General features: G+C 46.8%; 1 protein-coding gene across 1 annotated transcript in view; it reads left to right on the top strand.

Moving 5' to 3' along the window:
• Positions 1-15,958, top strand: part of N4bp1 (NEDD4 binding protein 1) — a 47,341-nt gene extending 31,383 nt beyond the window's left edge. Inside the window, exons 3-7 of the mRNA XM_031340718.1 lie at positions 3,689-3,819; positions 5,355-5,451; positions 8,410-8,517; positions 10,071-10,178; positions 12,000-15,958. Coding sequence (XP_031196578.1) covers positions 3,689-3,819; positions 5,355-5,451; positions 8,410-8,517; positions 10,071-10,178; positions 12,000-12,354 — 799 coding nt within the window. The 3' untranslated portion in view covers positions 12,355-15,958. The remainder of the gene's footprint in view (positions 1-3,688; positions 3,820-5,354; positions 5,452-8,409; positions 8,518-10,070; positions 10,179-11,999) is intronic.
• Positions 15,959-16,821: the final 863 nt, after the last annotated feature.

Raw genomic sequence — 16,821 nt, 5'->3', positions numbered from 1 at the left:
AGAGGGAGGGAGGGGGAGGGAGAGAGGGAGGGAGGGACAGAGATGGAATCTTCATACAAGTTTTTTGGAGCAAGAATTTGGTATTACTTGATAACCTTGTCCAGGGTCACACCTAGACTTGGGGCCATACTGTCTTTCCTCAGTACCTGGACTGTCTATATCTTCACAGAGTTTAAGGTTAGAATGCTCAGGCCTTATCGTTGTTGGACACATAACTCTTCACAGGGACCCTCCCCCATTTGACCTAGCTACATGCTGTCATAGCGAGAAGGAAATCTAAGGCTGTCACGAGCAGGGTATCTTGGTGGGAACTCCCCTGAAGCAGACCAGCCCCGCTCTGCCCTGGATTGCTGTTGATTTGTCTGACATGATGTCTGCAGCTCATATATATGATGAGAAATTCCAAAACACCTGCCTTATGCTGCTGACTGTGTATGTGTTTGGCTCGTTTCCCCTTGTCACCATGAATGAGTCAGTCATGAGTCAGTGGACATGTTTGTGGTGTCTGGGCTCGACATCACAGTGGTGGCTGAAACCCCAGCCCGAGAGCACCTGACTTGTTGCTTTGGTGATTTTCCGTATAGATGGGGTTTGCCCATTCACTTGTCAGAACTGTACGTTCTGTCCACTCCTCTTGCCAGTCTTTCTATAGCAGGTTCTACAAACTAGTTTTTATTAAGTGGAAGCCAGAAGGAAATCATGCTTTCCTGGTTAACTCGGAAAGGGCTTTCCACTATTCCCCCACACTGCCCTGTCTGGGTTGGTGACCATTGGTAGCTATTGTCACCTAGCTTTCCTCTGCTTTAGACATGTTGACTGGCTGCTATAGTTCGAAAAATGGCCGGGTAATTTGTTTTCAGAGGCATGAGACAAGAATTCATTCTCCCTGGAGAGCTGACACACCTACCCTCCCAGGCTCAGAGGTGTTTTCCTGCATGTGGAGCTGGGAGCCTCACACTTTGGCCCCCAAAGTAGAAGGTGTTATATTCTATGCACCTTGAATATATGCTCTCTAGGTTTGGGTAGACCACTGGTCTGCACTTCCTTGTCCACCAGCCTCTCTGTTGCAGAGAGGAAGCAGCAAGGACTAAGCATACTTCCCCAGGCAGGGTAGCAGGAGTAGGTTTAGACTCAGAGGTCTTACTGGACTATCTACTGTTAAGACAAATGTTTGGCTCCACTTGGATTTTTTTCCTCCCTGGGGCTGAAGCTTAAACTCAGACCACACCCCCAATGCTCAAATCCCATTTTCGTTTTTATGCAGTTTTATTTTCTAGATAAATCTATATACTCACTTATCTAAATCTTAAACCACTGTTTTTAACACTAGAGACTTTCAGGGTAAAAAATGTGATCTTACCACAGATCACTGAAAACTGGGGCAGCATTAGTGCTTCCAGAAACTTTGTCACACCCCCTCAGAAAGCCAGGTAGCATGTGTGTGTATCTGTGATTTGAATAACATGGAGGCCCCTTTCAAGGTTTTAGAGGACTAAACAGGTTTTCCTTAAAAAGCAGGAGGCGCTTGATTTGGGATCTTCATGTTAGAGCTGGTTGACTTAACTCCAGGCCTGTCTTTGGTGTTAAGCAATTTATGTGGTTATTCTTCAAAAACAACAGCAGCATCCCCAGTTAACTCCTCCTCCCCCTACCCATCCCCCCAACCCCCCCCCGTAACAAGTGTCACACTGGTACATCCTTACCGTATCAGCAGCGGGTTTATTTGCTTGCATGTGTTTTCTGGGATAAGATCTGATCCCAGTTTCTTTTTTATGGGTCTCTGGAAAAAAAGAGTGGGCTTTATTCTCTAGCAGAGGGAAGGAACTGTGAGCTATTCTTTGCAACCTCTGGACAACCCAGCCTATTGTATGCAGCTCTTCCTGCTCTCAAGGGTCAGGAATGCAAATGGGGTGGCAGCATTCTATAGTATAGCACTGACCAGGGGTGGGGAAGTTTGAGTCTGCCCCACCACACCACTTTCCAGCTAGCCACACGCTATAGACAGGCCATTGTGTCTTGCACTCACAGTAGAGCAAAGCTGGGAGGTGAAAGGTCAGAAAGGGTCTTCTGAAGGACTGCGTCACACAAGACTGAGCCATCAGAGGGCTGGATGGAAGGTGAGGCTTAAGCAGCCAGAGGATGGGAACAAGATCACTTGGCGAGAGTATTATGGAGAATTTGCTTGTGCTGGCACTCTCTGACTGGTCAGAGGTAGAAGCCAACCCTGGCAGAAGATGTGTGTGGGAAGGACTTCCCTCCTTCACCTTTAACTGCCTGAGACAAAAATGAAAGATTTTTGTTTGTTTATTTTCATTATATTCATTACTTATTTATTTGAGTGTGTATGGGGAGTGTGCACCATGCTGCACACATCGTACTTTCATATGGCAGCATAGACCCACGTTTTCAATGTGCATGTGTATATGCGTACCGTGTACATGCCTGGTCAGAAGAGGGTTTCTCATTGACTGGGACTAGAGTTACAGATGGTTGTAAGCCGCCATGTGAGTGCTAAGAATGGCATCCATGCCCTTTGCAAGCTCAGTAAGTGCTCTTACCAAGGAGCCATCTCTCTAGCTTCTGTTTTTGTATTTTGAAATGAAGTGCCAGACTTAAGGGGATGCAGTTTTTTACTTCAGTAGCAGGAGGTCACACACTGGGCTAAGTGCAGCCCCTTTCTGTTTTACAAGCAGGAACTCAGCCACATTTGTCATCTACAACTGTCTGTGGCTGTTGTCACATTGCTGTGGCAGGGTTGAGTGGTGACAGTGAGCACGGTGACCGTTACAGGTTGACTGGTTCTAGCTTGTTTCTTGCGTGCTTACCTCTTTCTCTGCTCTTTGCTTCATTCAGTACAGTCCTCCATGGCCCTAGTTAGTTTCATTTGAATCGTTTTCAAATTGTTCTTTATAAGCTTTGAACTTGGAAACTTTTCAGTTCCTTGGAAAGTGGGTGGTGTACCTAACACCTATCAGAGGCAGCAGCAACATTGAGTACTGTGGTATTGGCAGAGTCACATCTTTATTCCTGTCCTCAACCACAGGAAGGCCGAGCATGGGCATTGTCACAGCTACTGAGCTGTTTTCTGCTTGAGGGACAGATTCTCTCAAATTCATAAGAAATGCCAACATGTACACCAGTAGTGGAGCTTGGTGGCAGAGTGCTGACCTAGCCTGTGAGGACCTAGGCTTGATCTACAACACAGTAAGAGAGTGGGGATGGGGGATAGTTACTCCATGGAGGTATACATCAGTAATGTCAGACCTCATGAGACTGAGGCAGGAGGATCACAAATTTGAGTCAGTTTCAATGACATACAAAGACCATGTCTCAAAAAAGGAGTTCAAGTTCTTAGAGGCTAGTGATTAGACAGAACTTAGGAATAGGATCTTTCCCCAATAGAATACATTTAAAGCCAACGATAGAAAACTTACTATAGCAAGCCTGCCACTCTCCACCAAAAGAGCAAACTCAGTCTGTCAAATACAGGGCAGAGACCTGCGACTAACTCTAAGCTGCAGGAAGGCCTCGGTTGGCTGGTCCAACTTTGCAAAGCAGCGAACTGTACAACAAATGTGAAATTAAAAGCGTGTTTGTGTTGTTTTTGTTATGTATTGTTGCTCTTTTCTGTGGTAAAACCTAGATTTTCTATATACTTTAACCTGAAAGAAATTGTCCTTCCTTCCAGCCACGGTCTGAAAAAGTTCTTTAGTTGCCGTGGGATAGCAATTGCAGTTGAGTATTTCTGGAAGCTTGGCAACAGAAACATCACTGTGTTTGTCCCGCAGTGGAGAACAAGACGGGATCCTAATATCACAGGTGAGGCCCAGTGATCTTTCCATAATTCTGGTTATTTAATATTTATTATTAAATATTTATTGCTTTAATTAATTGAGATATTTAATGCTTCAAATTTCAACATAGGGTGCTTAGAATAGAATCATGCACGTGGGCAACAACTTGAATGGCAGAATTCTAAATTGATTCTGTCTGGTAAAATAGCAGTTGAAAACTCTGTGTAGTTGTGCACACCCGTGATGTCAGTGCTCAGAAGATGGAGCAGGAAGGGCAGAAGTCAGGAAATCAAGGTCATCTTTGGCTACAAAGTAGGACTTCTAGGGGCGTGGTGTAGACACACCTCAGTTGAAAGGTGTTGTAGTCTAAGGAGTGAGTAGGGAAGGGTGGAGACCTAGCAGAGCTGCTAAGAGAGGATGTCTTCCACTAGCTTGGGCTTTTGAGTATTTAAATAATATTTTTAAGTGGTTGCTTGGTAAACTTAGAACCTTCAACTATGTCTTTTCAGTAGTCTGATGGCTTACTATGAATCATTTCTGTTTGCTATATAGTACTTTGTGGCTAACCTATAGGCCCCACACAAAAGGTTCAAATTTAATATAAATTGTGAAATATTCCAAAGAAACTTAAGGTTGTTTTTGTCTTAGGTGAAAAGGCTGTGCCAGGCACCTAGAAAGGAAAGGTAAAATGGGGTGGGCATATTTTATAGATTTGTCTAGCATGGAAACAGGAAGTGAAACTTAGATACAAGGGAGATGGCACTTCCCTAGTGTTCCAGCTTCCTCTATGTGGGAGAAGATCCACCAGAAGCAAGATAGATCCTTCCTTTTCTGTCCAAGTGTCAGTGCTGACCTACACACCATGCAGCTCTGAGGCAGGGCGCCCTCCATTTTGGGCAGAGCAGATCAGGTCACTGGCAGCTGCTTGGGTAAGAAATGCAAACACAGGAATCTTATGCTTCCGCTCTCAGCTTCTCCTGCCTGACTGCTTCTCCACTGTAAGGCATTGGCCCTCCATCCTGTCACTACTCAAGCCCGTGAAAACCAGTAAATACTTGTACAGACAGCTAAGAGCAAGAGAAGGAGCTGCAGCCAGGCTGGAGAGCAACCGAGCAGCCTTTCTCAGCTGGAACAACAACGGCAGTTCACGCCCACAAGCCCTGCTTTCAGATGGCTCTTCTCCTTCCCTCCTCCCTCTCCCCCTCCTCCACTTTGGGTGACTCTTGTCATTTCTCTTTTTGTACTGTACTTACAGTATATACTTTTGGGAAAGTTCTTGGGGGCAGGATTAATTAAGTATGGGCTTCTGGTTTAGTTGTCATTTAGAGGCAGTTGAGTTTAACATTTGTTACCTTGTTCAAAATCTACCCAGTCAGTTCATATGCTGGGCTTACCTTAGTGCGAGTGATTTTTCTTCTTTTGGTGAGTTAGTAAAGTTGAGTAAATGGGAAAAAGAATCTCTGCAAGTTCCCAAGTGAAATATTTGGGTTTGCATTCATTTATTTACACATCTGGGAAGATAGTCTTTGCTGAATACATATCAACTTCTTCCATGAACAGAACAGCACTTCTTAACCCAGCTCCAGGAGCTTGGAATATTATCTTTAACTCCTGCCCGGATGGTCTTTGGAGAAAGAATTGCTTCTCATGATGACAGGTATGAAGGGCTGTTTTTCTTCCCAAGGTGGGAGTGGGGTGGTAAGGAGCTAGCTACCTGTCTACCAAATAGGTCTGCACTCTGAAGGGACCTGCTTAATTCAGTTTCAAACTCATCATCAAGACCACTAAGATACTCTGTAAATTTAGGAATGGCACAAAAGAAACTTTGGAGATTTGTTTTGAGTTTGTTCATTTTAGTAAAGCATGTCTGAGATGAGAAAAAGCAGGTGTGTGTGGTTGGTTGATTTTCTTTTTGGAGATTAGGTCTTACCATGCAGCCCTGGCCCAGAACTCACTCTGTAGATCAAAGATCTAAGCATATCTCTGTGTTTCAGGCCAGCCAAGGTTACATGGTGAAATTCCCACCCCCAAAGGGAGGAATTTTGATTCCACCCTTACCCCATAGTGTGTAGTTTACAAGCTCTTTTCTCGTGCTCTTGTGTCAGTAGTAACAAGCATGATGTCTGGGACCCTCAGGCTGTCTGTCCCTTCTTCTCTTCGTTATTCTGCCCATTTCCACATTCCTCCCACTGAAGGCGGTGCTTTATTTGTTACCCAAGCTGGTATATGGTTAAATGGGAAAGAGGTGAGTTAGGGCCAAGGTAGACATTCACTCACTGACAGGAAAGAGTCTGTGTTAGATGAGGTGGATCCGAGGTGCCATCATAGAGCAGTGTGAAAAGAGCTGAGCAAGGGCTGGACAGAGTTAGGAGCAGCCCTGGGAATCTGTCCTGAAGGGCCCTCTGTGGACCCTGTAACAGGCTCAGGAGCCCTGGAGTGCTTAGGCAGCAAGCCTTCAGGTCCTGACGACCACTGCAGCTTTCTTCTCACAGCCAAGGACTCAGACCCAGGTACAGACATGCAATGGAGGCTTTTGCTTGACTTATGCAGCCCCCTGGGTATCAGAGAACATGGGTGTGTATCCCAGTGGATATAAGAGAAGCCTTCCTATCTACTTTATTGACATTTGGGCAGATAGCAGCATTGAAATTTGTACGCTTTAAGAATAAACTGTATTGTTCATAAATAAGGAAGTCAGCCAAGCACGGTGTTTCAAACCCATCAACTCAACACTTGAAAGGTAGAAGCAGAAGGCTTAGGAATTCAAAGTCATCCTCAGCTACACAATGAATTCTAAGCTAGCCTGGAATATATGAGACCCTGGGTGAGGTGGGTGAGATGGGGGAGTAACAAAAACAAAACACTTTCTAAGCTTCCTGAGATCTTGGAACTACTGAGTTGTTTGAGTCCCAATTAGAGATGACTAAGAAGGGCTGTCATTCATACTTAGAGACTGCTAAGAAGGTTGGTCATTCATACTTTTGAGGCCAGCAATCTCTTTTTAGTTTCATTATCTTTGTTCTCATTCAAGAAATAACATTTTCATCAACTCCAGAGGTTTCAGTTCTGTTTTGTTTTGTTTTTGGTTTTGTTTTTTAGATAGCTTCTCACTATGTAGTCTTGGCTATCCTCAGACTTCACAGGTTAACTCTGTGCTGCTGTTCCGAAAGTGCTGGGCTTACAGGTGTGCATTACTAGGCCTTTTGAAAGGCTTTGAACAGGAATAATCTTCAGCAATATGACACAGTTCTTTATTATTTCTTACTGTTTTCAGCACCATAAGGCCCTAGTTCTATCCCTAGCATCCTATAAACCAGGAATGATGGCACATACCCATAATCCAGCACTACAAGGTAGAGGCAAGAAGATCAGAAGGTCAGAGTCATTCTTAGGTTACTTAGTTCAAGGCCAACCTGGGAGACTTAAGACCCTCTCTCTCAAACAGGGCTGGGAGTTGAGTGATAGAATACTTACTGTCAGGTCCAAAGGGATCCCCCCAGTTCTCCAAAATGACAGTCTTGGCTCAGCTCAAGTCTGACCATAGAAAGACTGCTGTGGAAAATATAAATGCTCACTCATACAGCATCCCTGCCTACCAGAAAGAGCCACTTCCCTTGGCCTTCGTGGTTACAAAAGCCCAAAGCCAAGTAAGCACCAGGTCCCTCCAATCCCTAGAAACATGGCTGTTCTTTCTTCCCTCCTGACTATACTAGCTCACAGGCAGCAAGCACTCTCCTGCACACATGCATACACATACTCTCACACACGCACACATGCGTGCTCACACACACACACACACACACATACATACACATACACACATGCACACGTGTGCACACACACACATATGCACACACATACACACACAAACACACACACACACAGCCATAGCCCTAGCCGTGGCCAATATCCATCTTCTCTCCTCTCTGGATTCTACCAGATACCTCTGGCTGTTCTTTCTCTTCATTCTACAGTAAAAGCCTTCTCCCCAGCCATGGAGCAGTCATCCTGGTAGTTTCTCTACTGCGTCACTTACACTTGCCTAGCATGCCAGGCCCTCGGTTTGATTGCCAACACTGTAAGAACTGTTTTAAAATGCAAACCTGTTTCACCACCCTGTGCCCGTTCCTAACCCAATGAGTCTGTCTATAAAGGCCAAACTGAAGGGTGCCTGACTGATGTCGTCTTACAGCAATGCAGAAAATGGATTGCTTTTAGAATTGCACAGCTGACCATCAGGTAACTAACACTGAACTCCACTTAGGCAGCCACGCAGCTGAAAGACGAGAGATTTCACAGGCCTGTACCTTTAGCTCACTCAAGCCTTCATGCATTCTCACCACAGTTTATTGGAGGAACTTTTCTAGGAAATGTAGGAATTGTAGTTAAAAATCATTTTTTTGTAGTTAAGTTGCATGAAAAGTTGTTTTATAATTGCACTAATAATTCCAGAGATACTCATCATTTGAACATTTTCAGTTGACAGGGTCCTAACTGTATCCAGCCTGAGTTCAACTGGCGATTTTTTAAGAAGAGAAAACCCTTTCATTTCTTTAGCCCAGCTACTCCTGCCAAGCATGCTCTTTGCTCATTTTGAACCCTCTTGTTACCGTAGGTTCCTACTGCACTTAGCGGACAAGACTGGGGGTATAATTGTAACAAATGATAACTTCAGAGAGTTTGTGACCGAGTCAGTGTCCTGGAGAGAAATTATTACAAAAAGGTAATCTTTTCTTCTTTGCTTTGATCAGAAGTTTAGTGTTTGCATTTTGTGTAGCTTCTGCATGCCAGGGTGGTGGACCCAGTAAGGGTAAAGATACTCCTAAGAGTATCTGAAATGTCAGCTCTGGAGTACTGTGACTCAGCAAGAGTATAGAATAAACATTTTGCTGAGCGAAGGGGGCACCTAACTGAGGGTACAGGGGTGAATCTTTCAAGTTTTAGTTTCAGTGTCTGTGTTTTCCATGAGTTTAGTGTGCCGGCTTTCTTCTTGGTGATACTGTTCAGTTGCTGAACTCCTTCAGAGCAGTGAACACTGAGTTCTGGGGGCCCTCAGAAGCCTGTGCGCTTGATAGCTGCTTCACACAAGAAGTAGGAGCGCCATGCATGTGGCAAATAGGAGTCATGAAGTGAATGTTCCCACATTCATTTCTCTTGGTGTTTCACAGTTGCCCCTTGTCTGATACATCCTTATAGCTTGCTACATCCTAACAGGATTTTTGAAAAAGCTTGGCTTGGGCTGATGAGCAGTGCCAGGCCTGAGGACCTGAGATCAGTGCCTGGAATCCCCACACAGGGGAAGAGAGGTTCCCTCTAACTGACCTCCACCTGTTTGCAGGAGCGCATGCATGCACACAGACACATAAGCATGTAATTTGAAACTTTTAACAGGAAGAGAGAGCTTGGTCACAAACTCTGGGATAAAAGTGAATTACTATCTGCATCTTGACTTGTTGCTACAAAGGTCTTGGTGCTGGGTGGACGAGAGTTGGTCTCTGACCTGGTGGGCACAGTTCATGAGTGAGCTGTTAAACTGCTCAGAGACTGCCAGGAGTTACACACGCGTCTGCACACAAGGAGGCTTTAATTGCAGTGGGTCTCAAAACAACTTAGACGTCATAGAAGCAACTCAGAAATCAAAATGTAGACAGACATACACGCTCGGATTTTTTTTACTCTATTTATTCATTTATTTGAGAGAGGATCTCCTATGTAGCTTTGGTGGGCTCCACCTCACCCTCCTCTGCTCTGGAGTGCTGGGATGAAGAGCACATACCACCACGCCCAGCTAATTTTTTACTTTTTAATTTTTGTAAGGTGCTAGAACCCATAGCCCGGGGTATGCCAGGCAAGGCTTTCCTGCTGAGCAGGCTCTGGTTCTAACCTGCCCTTGATGAGTAATGCATGCTCGCCCTTGAGTTTCTCTTCCTAGGACCTTGTTTCCAGAGGTTTGCCTAGAATACATTTGTTTCCAGTTTCACTTAAACTAGATCTTTGTGGCACACCTGCTGAGTCCCAGGCAGACAGTCTTTAACAGTGTTTCTCATCTGGTAGAAGGTGCCTGGCTAGGCTACACAGCCAGCTGAGAAAAGCTGCTTGTGAAACTGTCCACCACCAAAGTTACAATGATTTCACTGAGTGTGGGTGGGGTCAGTTAGCAGTCAGCACTCTTAGACTGACCATTGCCCCAGGATGGGGGAGCTACCTTAAGATATGTCCCATTTCCTACAGTAGTGGAGGGCACTGTTGTCAGCACTGTGACCTTCTGTGTTGTAGACTGCTTCAGTACACGTTCGTGGGGGACATATTTATGGTTCCTGATGACCCTCTGGGAAGAAACGGACCTCGGCTAGAAGAATTTCTTCGAAAGGAGGTCTTTCTTAGGTATTTCTTTGCATTCCCTTGTATGTCAAAGTTTATTATTTCAATCACATGCTATTTTGATTGAGCAGGTACTGTCCTTAATAACTAGAAATGGCATATTTTTTTAAAGCCTTAATTAGATTAATGATGTATGACCAATGTGCAACCCAATCAAGTAATCACTCCAAGGTTAATCTTCAGTATGAGCTTTTCAATTTTCTTTTGCCTGCCTGCCTGCTTTAGACATTTCTGTGTCAGCAGGCTGCATTTGAACTCTGATCCTTCTTCTGCCTCCTGGGGGTCCAGGCCTGCCTTGTGTGAGGCTCCTTCTCATTTTAAGCCTAAGAGAACACAAATGTTCTTGAAGATCTGTGAGCAGCAGATTTTCAAGCTGGAGATAATTTCAGTCAGTGCTGTCTGATTGCTTTTGTGGGATGCTTTTCTACGAACTTTCTGGAGTTGTTTGTTTTGAGTGTGCAGTGCTGACGTGACCTCATGTCCTGCTCTGAAATCACTGGTAGAGAGCCGACAGCTACAGTTTACCATCACTGAATGGAAAAGCCTGTCTTGCGTATTTGTCTGACACCGACTGACAAGTGAGGGTTATATATTTTTATGTTTAGAATTCTCGGGTGACCTTGTTAACCACAGCTTCCTTTATATTAACCAGTGGCAGATCTTTTCTCTGTTTTAAAACCAAAATAACCTGTATTTCTGTGGACCCTCTAGCAGATTATCTGCATAGGGTTGGTCTGGGTACCTAAAAGGAGAAGGCACATTCTCTCCCAGCTTGCAAGGCTGCTAATCTGTCATTTGTGCCTTTGGGGACCATTTGTTGGAACTTGATGGTGCATGGAGGTGGGTTGATTTTCACAGAGGGAGAAATAGTGGACAGTCTATAATGGAGACCAGCATACATTCAGTTTCCTAATTTGGTGACCATTTCTCTCTGAGCCTTTGGGTTTTATCACAGTTGAGGTGTTAAAGCCCAGGCAGAGTCATCTGCCCACTGAGGAAATGGCAGCCTGCTGTGTACTCCCTCCCTCCCCCTCTACCCCACGTCTTATATTGGAAATTCTCATTGCAGTTTAGACCTCATGGCCTGTGTTTGAGGCTCTGTGTGAGCCCCGTGCTGAGCCAAGGCCCAGGTCTAGCTAGAGGTGGGTTCTTGGCTACCTATTCCACTCCTGCAGTAGCCTGGTGACAGGATCAGCCCTTCTGGTCATTTTCCATCCCATCTAGTGCCATTTTCAAAGGGCTTGGTGGCTAGCTGCCAGCACTCCTTCATGAGGGGATGCCATTAAGGTTATTAATGTAGCTTTTGTAGGCTGTTGAGCTTCTGGAATTGACAGCACTGTTTCTCCCAGCTCTCAGCTGCAGCTAGAGTCGGTAGGAGTTGTTGAGCAGGACCGATGTCCCCTGTATGCACATATAACACCGTGTGCATGTACATTGAGAGCTCACGTGCCCTGTCTAGACCTCATTGAAGACAAGAAGTCTGTGAGCCTGTTGGAGTTGCCTCTGGGCCCAGGGAGAGATGGCTCTCCTCAGTTCTGTAAGCTGACCCTGCACAGAGGAGTAGGAACCTTACAGAACCAACAAGTGTGGCCAGCCCTAAGACAAAAGACTGGTGAGACACTGTCAAATCCAGGAATACTCGCTCCCTTATGGGTCTGGAAATGGTACCGGGTGCCCTATAGGCCACGCTTTGGGGGCTGATTTCACCACCCCATGGCTTTCTCCTCAGGCCTTCAGAAACCATGGAACTAGCATCTAGGCCTTCAGTGTTAGCCATAGGTGCTTTGAAAGGGTTTCTTACTGTCCTTCTCACTTCATCCACAGAGACATGCAGCCGCTACTCAATGCCCTGCCAAGTGTGGGCACATTTGACCCTGGCTTCCGGAGTCCCAACACCCAGGTAGCCAACACCAGCCACCAGCCTCCATCCCGGATCCAGGCATCTTCAAGCCCTTGGCTTCCCCAGCAGCCCCACTTCTCCCCCCTGGCCACCCTTCCCAGTGTGCAGCAGAACCTTCCCATGCCAACACAGAGATCTTCTGCAGAGACCAGCGAGCTAAGGGAGGCGCTACTCAAGATCTTCCCTGACTCTGAGCAGAAACTGAAGATCGAGCAGATCCTGGCAGCTCATCCCTACATGAAAGACCTGAATGCCCTGTCTGCCCTGGTGTTGGACTGATGGCTGGGCTAGAGCCCACTGATGATGGGGCAAAGAGGGAACTGCCACCCGTGGGAAGTACCATAATGTGAAGAAGCCTTCCCAGAAAACATTGCTGTGTTGTATAGAAAAAGGAGGGAGATGTTTTATGTATACAGAAATCTGGGTTTTCAAAGCCAGCTTTTTTCTATATATAAATTATGCTGCTATTACAGATTTAACATTTTCTGTAAAAGGAAAGTACATTTTCTGCCTGTTCAGAACTGTTTAATAGCAGTTACTCTTGAGTGTATTTACAATTTTATGTTTTTTAAAACTATTTTCCTTAAAGCTGAAGAAAAATTGACAAATGAATATGGTTAGCCTTTCTAAATAAAATTTTAAGAAAAATATAAGAAAAAAAAAAAGGAGCTGCTTCCTTACGGAAAGCAAGACTTCTTAAAGTCTATTTTCTTGAGGTAATCTGTCCTGTCCACTAAACATGGCGTGTGCTCCCTGCCTTCATCCCTACAGCTGGCCTGCTCTGTTCTTGTGGGGCCTTCTTAGCGAGGCCATTGTGAGAGTGGAGAATCGGAGCCACTAGATGGCACCTGATGCCTGGGCTGTCACCAGTACGCAGACAAAGTCAGACTCTGAAGAGCAGGTGGGAAGTCTTCGCGGCCGTGTGGCCTCATCCTCCTTCTCCTCCGCTGGACAGAGAAGGGAACTGAGTCCCAGCAGACTCCCTGACTGGCGTAGCTCTGTAGTGCACCCACTAGTCCTGGCTGCCATGCTCCCAACCTGGCTCCACAGCCACCTTCACCTCAGAAGGCAAGGTAGGCTGAAGCCTCTGGTGAGGAGACCCCATGTGGAGTTTGTACAGCTTTGCCAAAAAGTTTTCTATTCTCAAGGATGACCCAAGCCAATAAATAGCATTAGTAGTTTCAGAAGGGACATCAAAGCCCCTGTATCTCCCTCCTTTTGTCTTCTTAGAAGTTTCTTAGCAGCTCTTCCTGAGTCTTTCAGAACCAGTTATCTCAGTATTGTCTCTTCTCAGTGTAGCTTGAAGTCTGTGTCTGTGAAACTCTTCCTGGTCATTCTTAGCATCTTGACTCCCACCTGGACCTTCAAAGGGCTTTGTGTTTTCCATCCATGCTGTCTCTAGCCCTCGTGCTTAGAGTCACTGCCCTGTGGATTGTTTTTCTCCTGGTCCCACAGGTAAGCGAGGACTGGACTTGGTGCTGGTTTGTTAGCCATGGTGCAGGGACTGTATAGATCACAGAATGCTGCCACCGTGCTGTGTCTTGGTTCATTTGATCCCTGCATCCCTCAGGAGATGAATACAGAGCCTTCTAGGTGGCTACACTTCTATGTTCTCTCCTGAACTTGTTGATGATGCAGCCTGCTGGGGAGCTGTTTGTCACCTGTCACTAGAGTGTTTCAGACCTGCAGGCTCTGCAAGTAGAGAACAGAGACTTCTGGCTAGCCCCAGGAGGTGACCCACCACAGTTCCTCACCCTGTGCTTCAGCTTGGGAACACAGCAAAGGTGCCACGGTGGAGCTGTCTCCAGGGCTTCTGGCCTGGTCAATCCCAGTCCAGCATTGCTGGGAACCAGGAGAGCCAGAATGCTCCATAGTTATCTCACCCTGATGCTGGCAGGGAGGAGTGCGGGCTATCAAAGGCCCCGCGGTCAGCCTGATCTTTGAGTTGTGTGTGCCTCTGTATTCTCAGTATTGTTTCTGAGAGATACCTGCCCATTTCCCCTTGTTCTATATAGGAGGGAGGAAAAAGCTGGAGGAAACCAAAAGGCATTAATTACTTTGTAGATTACAATGTGAAATATAATTCTAGATTCTTTGTGAAATCTGTCACATTTAGGTAGAACATTTAAAGCCCAGTTATCCAGCCACTGAAGAAAGCTCACAACTTGCTGCTTTGCCTCATCCAAAGCTCTGTTGCTGCTAGGTGCTTGTAGATGCTTGACCTCTATCCCTCCAGTGCCTCCACAGTGAACTTGGGAGTGTCTTAGAATTCCTCCCTATGTGGAGTGCCTCTGCCTCCTGTGTATCCTGACATTTGGGTGAGGCTGTCCAGTGCAGCTAAGGCTGGCACCTTTGGTCATTGGACAAGGTGTCTGATGGACTTCGTGTGTGTGTAGTGTGTGTAGTGTGTATGTGTGTGTGTGTTGCCATAGCTGTCCTGGTCCAGTGCAGTTGGCAGGCTCAGCTGTATTGCTAGGACTTGCTGAACACGTAAGGCATGAAAGAGAACTCCACTTTTCCTTGCCAGTCCCAAGAACCTAGCCCTCCCCCTGGGAGTGGCATCTATTGCAGGTCCTCTGCACTAGGCTGACCCAGGCCCTCGCCTGCTTCCCACACCTCCCCAGTGCTGGCCCTCCTCAGCTTTCTGAGCCACCTCAGCTGGGTCCATCAGTTGCCCTGTTTGCCTGCATTGTTACTTGGTACCTCTGATTCCTTTCGTTCACACAGCCTGTGTTCTGTTGCTAAAGCTTCTCTCTGGCTTCCCGCTTTCCCCTCCCCAGTTTGTGGAGTAGCCTGGGAAATCACTGGTTGCCCTGTCATCCTTAACAGAGTAGCTACAGACAGCAAAGCCCCTACTTTCTTAACCTTACTTTCTTTGTTTTCCTCCTGGAATTGCTCCCTTTCTTTCTTCTCCTTGAAGGCCCGTCCTTAATGCAGGTTCTCAGCAGGTGGTTCTCAAGCTGAACCACCCTTAGGGCTCACAGAGGAAAGGGCAGCCCTTGCTGAATGGCAAGCTGTCCTCAGTCTTTCACTACCTTGAGTGGGGGCACTCTGCTCTAGAGGAAAGCCTGGCGCTTGGCAATGCCACACATCCTAAGTGGCTGTGGTAGGTGATCTGGAACTGGACTTCCTTAGGCGTCACCACTCTCCTGACTACCCTCCACTCTGACACCAGTCCTCTCACTAGCCCTGTGGAGTCTTGGCTCCCAGAACCTCAGCCTACATCCTGCTATCTCTCACCTAACCCTGAGGTCCCTATATCCTTCTTGGCCCTTGGCTTGCTACTTACTGCCTTCCACCTGTTCCCACAGTCCGCCATGACACTGGTCCCTCATTGGTTACCTTACAGCTCTTCCCTCTCCCTAATTCCAGGGGATGCCAAGTTCATTTAGAGGGCCATTTTGCATCATCCTCTTCCTTCTGTGACCTGTACCTGCGACCAGAGCATCCTACCCTCTGAGCCTTGTGTCCACAGCTGCTGCCCCTTGGCTACACTTGACTGTCTACTTTCTATCTCTCGCCATGATCTTCACTCTAGCCACCCAGATCTAGGTTCCCCATGGGCCCTGTTCATGTTTATTCCTCTCATAGAAATGCCCTTCTGCCCTACAGCCTGCCACCTCAAAGGCCCAGCCCTGAGTTCTCTTTGTGTTCTGAGCAGAAGCAGCTCTACGCTATTCTGTGGCCCCACAGCAAATTGGTGTCTCGCTTCTGGCTCTTGCCACTCTGGCAGGTGTAGCCGCAGCCAACTGTGTACTGTGTTGCCTCCCTCTAGACTGTGAGCTCCTCGTGGGCAGGGACCATATGGTCACTCTGTATCTCTTGTGGCACCTAACAGTGCCTTGCACTTGGTAGGTGCTCAATAAATGTCTGTTCAAGTGAACTGGAGGAGGGTGCTTTCTTGACTGCGGCTTTGGCAGCAGGTCCTTGGAGGATCTGTGGTGATCGTGTTCAGAGACAGGACCTACCTCTCTTAGGTTTGGGGGTGGGTCCAATTGCCTGGTTCAATCTGTCTCCCTTTGGAGGTGGGGGTGGGGGAGACTTCAGCACATACCATCCTGGGCAAAGTTGCCTAGACCTGGAATCCTAACAAGATAGAACTATCCAGAGCAGACAGTTGACCCAAGCCACTCCTGACAGTCTTCCTTGGTGATTTTCCCCATTGTGAGTTGGAGCTGTGGGGTGATCCACAGCAGCCATTAGCACTGTGGGGATGAAACACGATCAGGAGGCTCCTGACGCTGACTTCTGAGCTCCCCTTCTCGGATATCACCAGGCCCAGTATTCTCTTCTGTGTCTCCTATTGCTGAAGCAGTTTCATGGTGGAATTAATCCCTTGAAATCAGGTGTCTACTTCTAGTGAGGCACCTCACTCTCCTTAGCAAAGCAGGTTAGATGGGAGATGTCCAGCTTAATGTCTAGGGAGGTCCCAAAGATTTGTGCAAGCAGCACATTAGGAGTGTGCCAGCATGCAGCTCTGTGTGTCTTGCTTAAGAGAGCTCCGCCCCCACCAAGTTCCCTAGGGCCCCTCCCCTCCTCTACCTTCTCGCGTTAGGAGGCTTCCTCCACTGCCCTAGGAGGAAGGATACACCCAGCCTTGTTGCTGTGGGAGGAGGCCAGGAGCACATTTTTTTATTGGGTTGGGTTGCCTCAAATCACTTGACCCTCCTACCTCTGTGCCAGCCTCCTAAGCACTGGGATTACAGGTGAGTGCCACCATGCCCAGCAGGTTTTGGTTGTTGGTTG

The sequence above is a fragment of the Mastomys coucha genome, unplaced genomic scaffold (genome assembly GCF_008632895.1).
Source record: "Mastomys coucha isolate ucsf_1 unplaced genomic scaffold, UCSF_Mcou_1 pScaffold22, whole genome shotgun sequence".
Lineage (NCBI taxonomy): Eukaryota > Metazoa > Chordata > Mammalia > Rodentia > Muridae > Mastomys > Mastomys coucha.
This window is presented reverse-complemented; position numbering and strand designations above follow the sequence as displayed.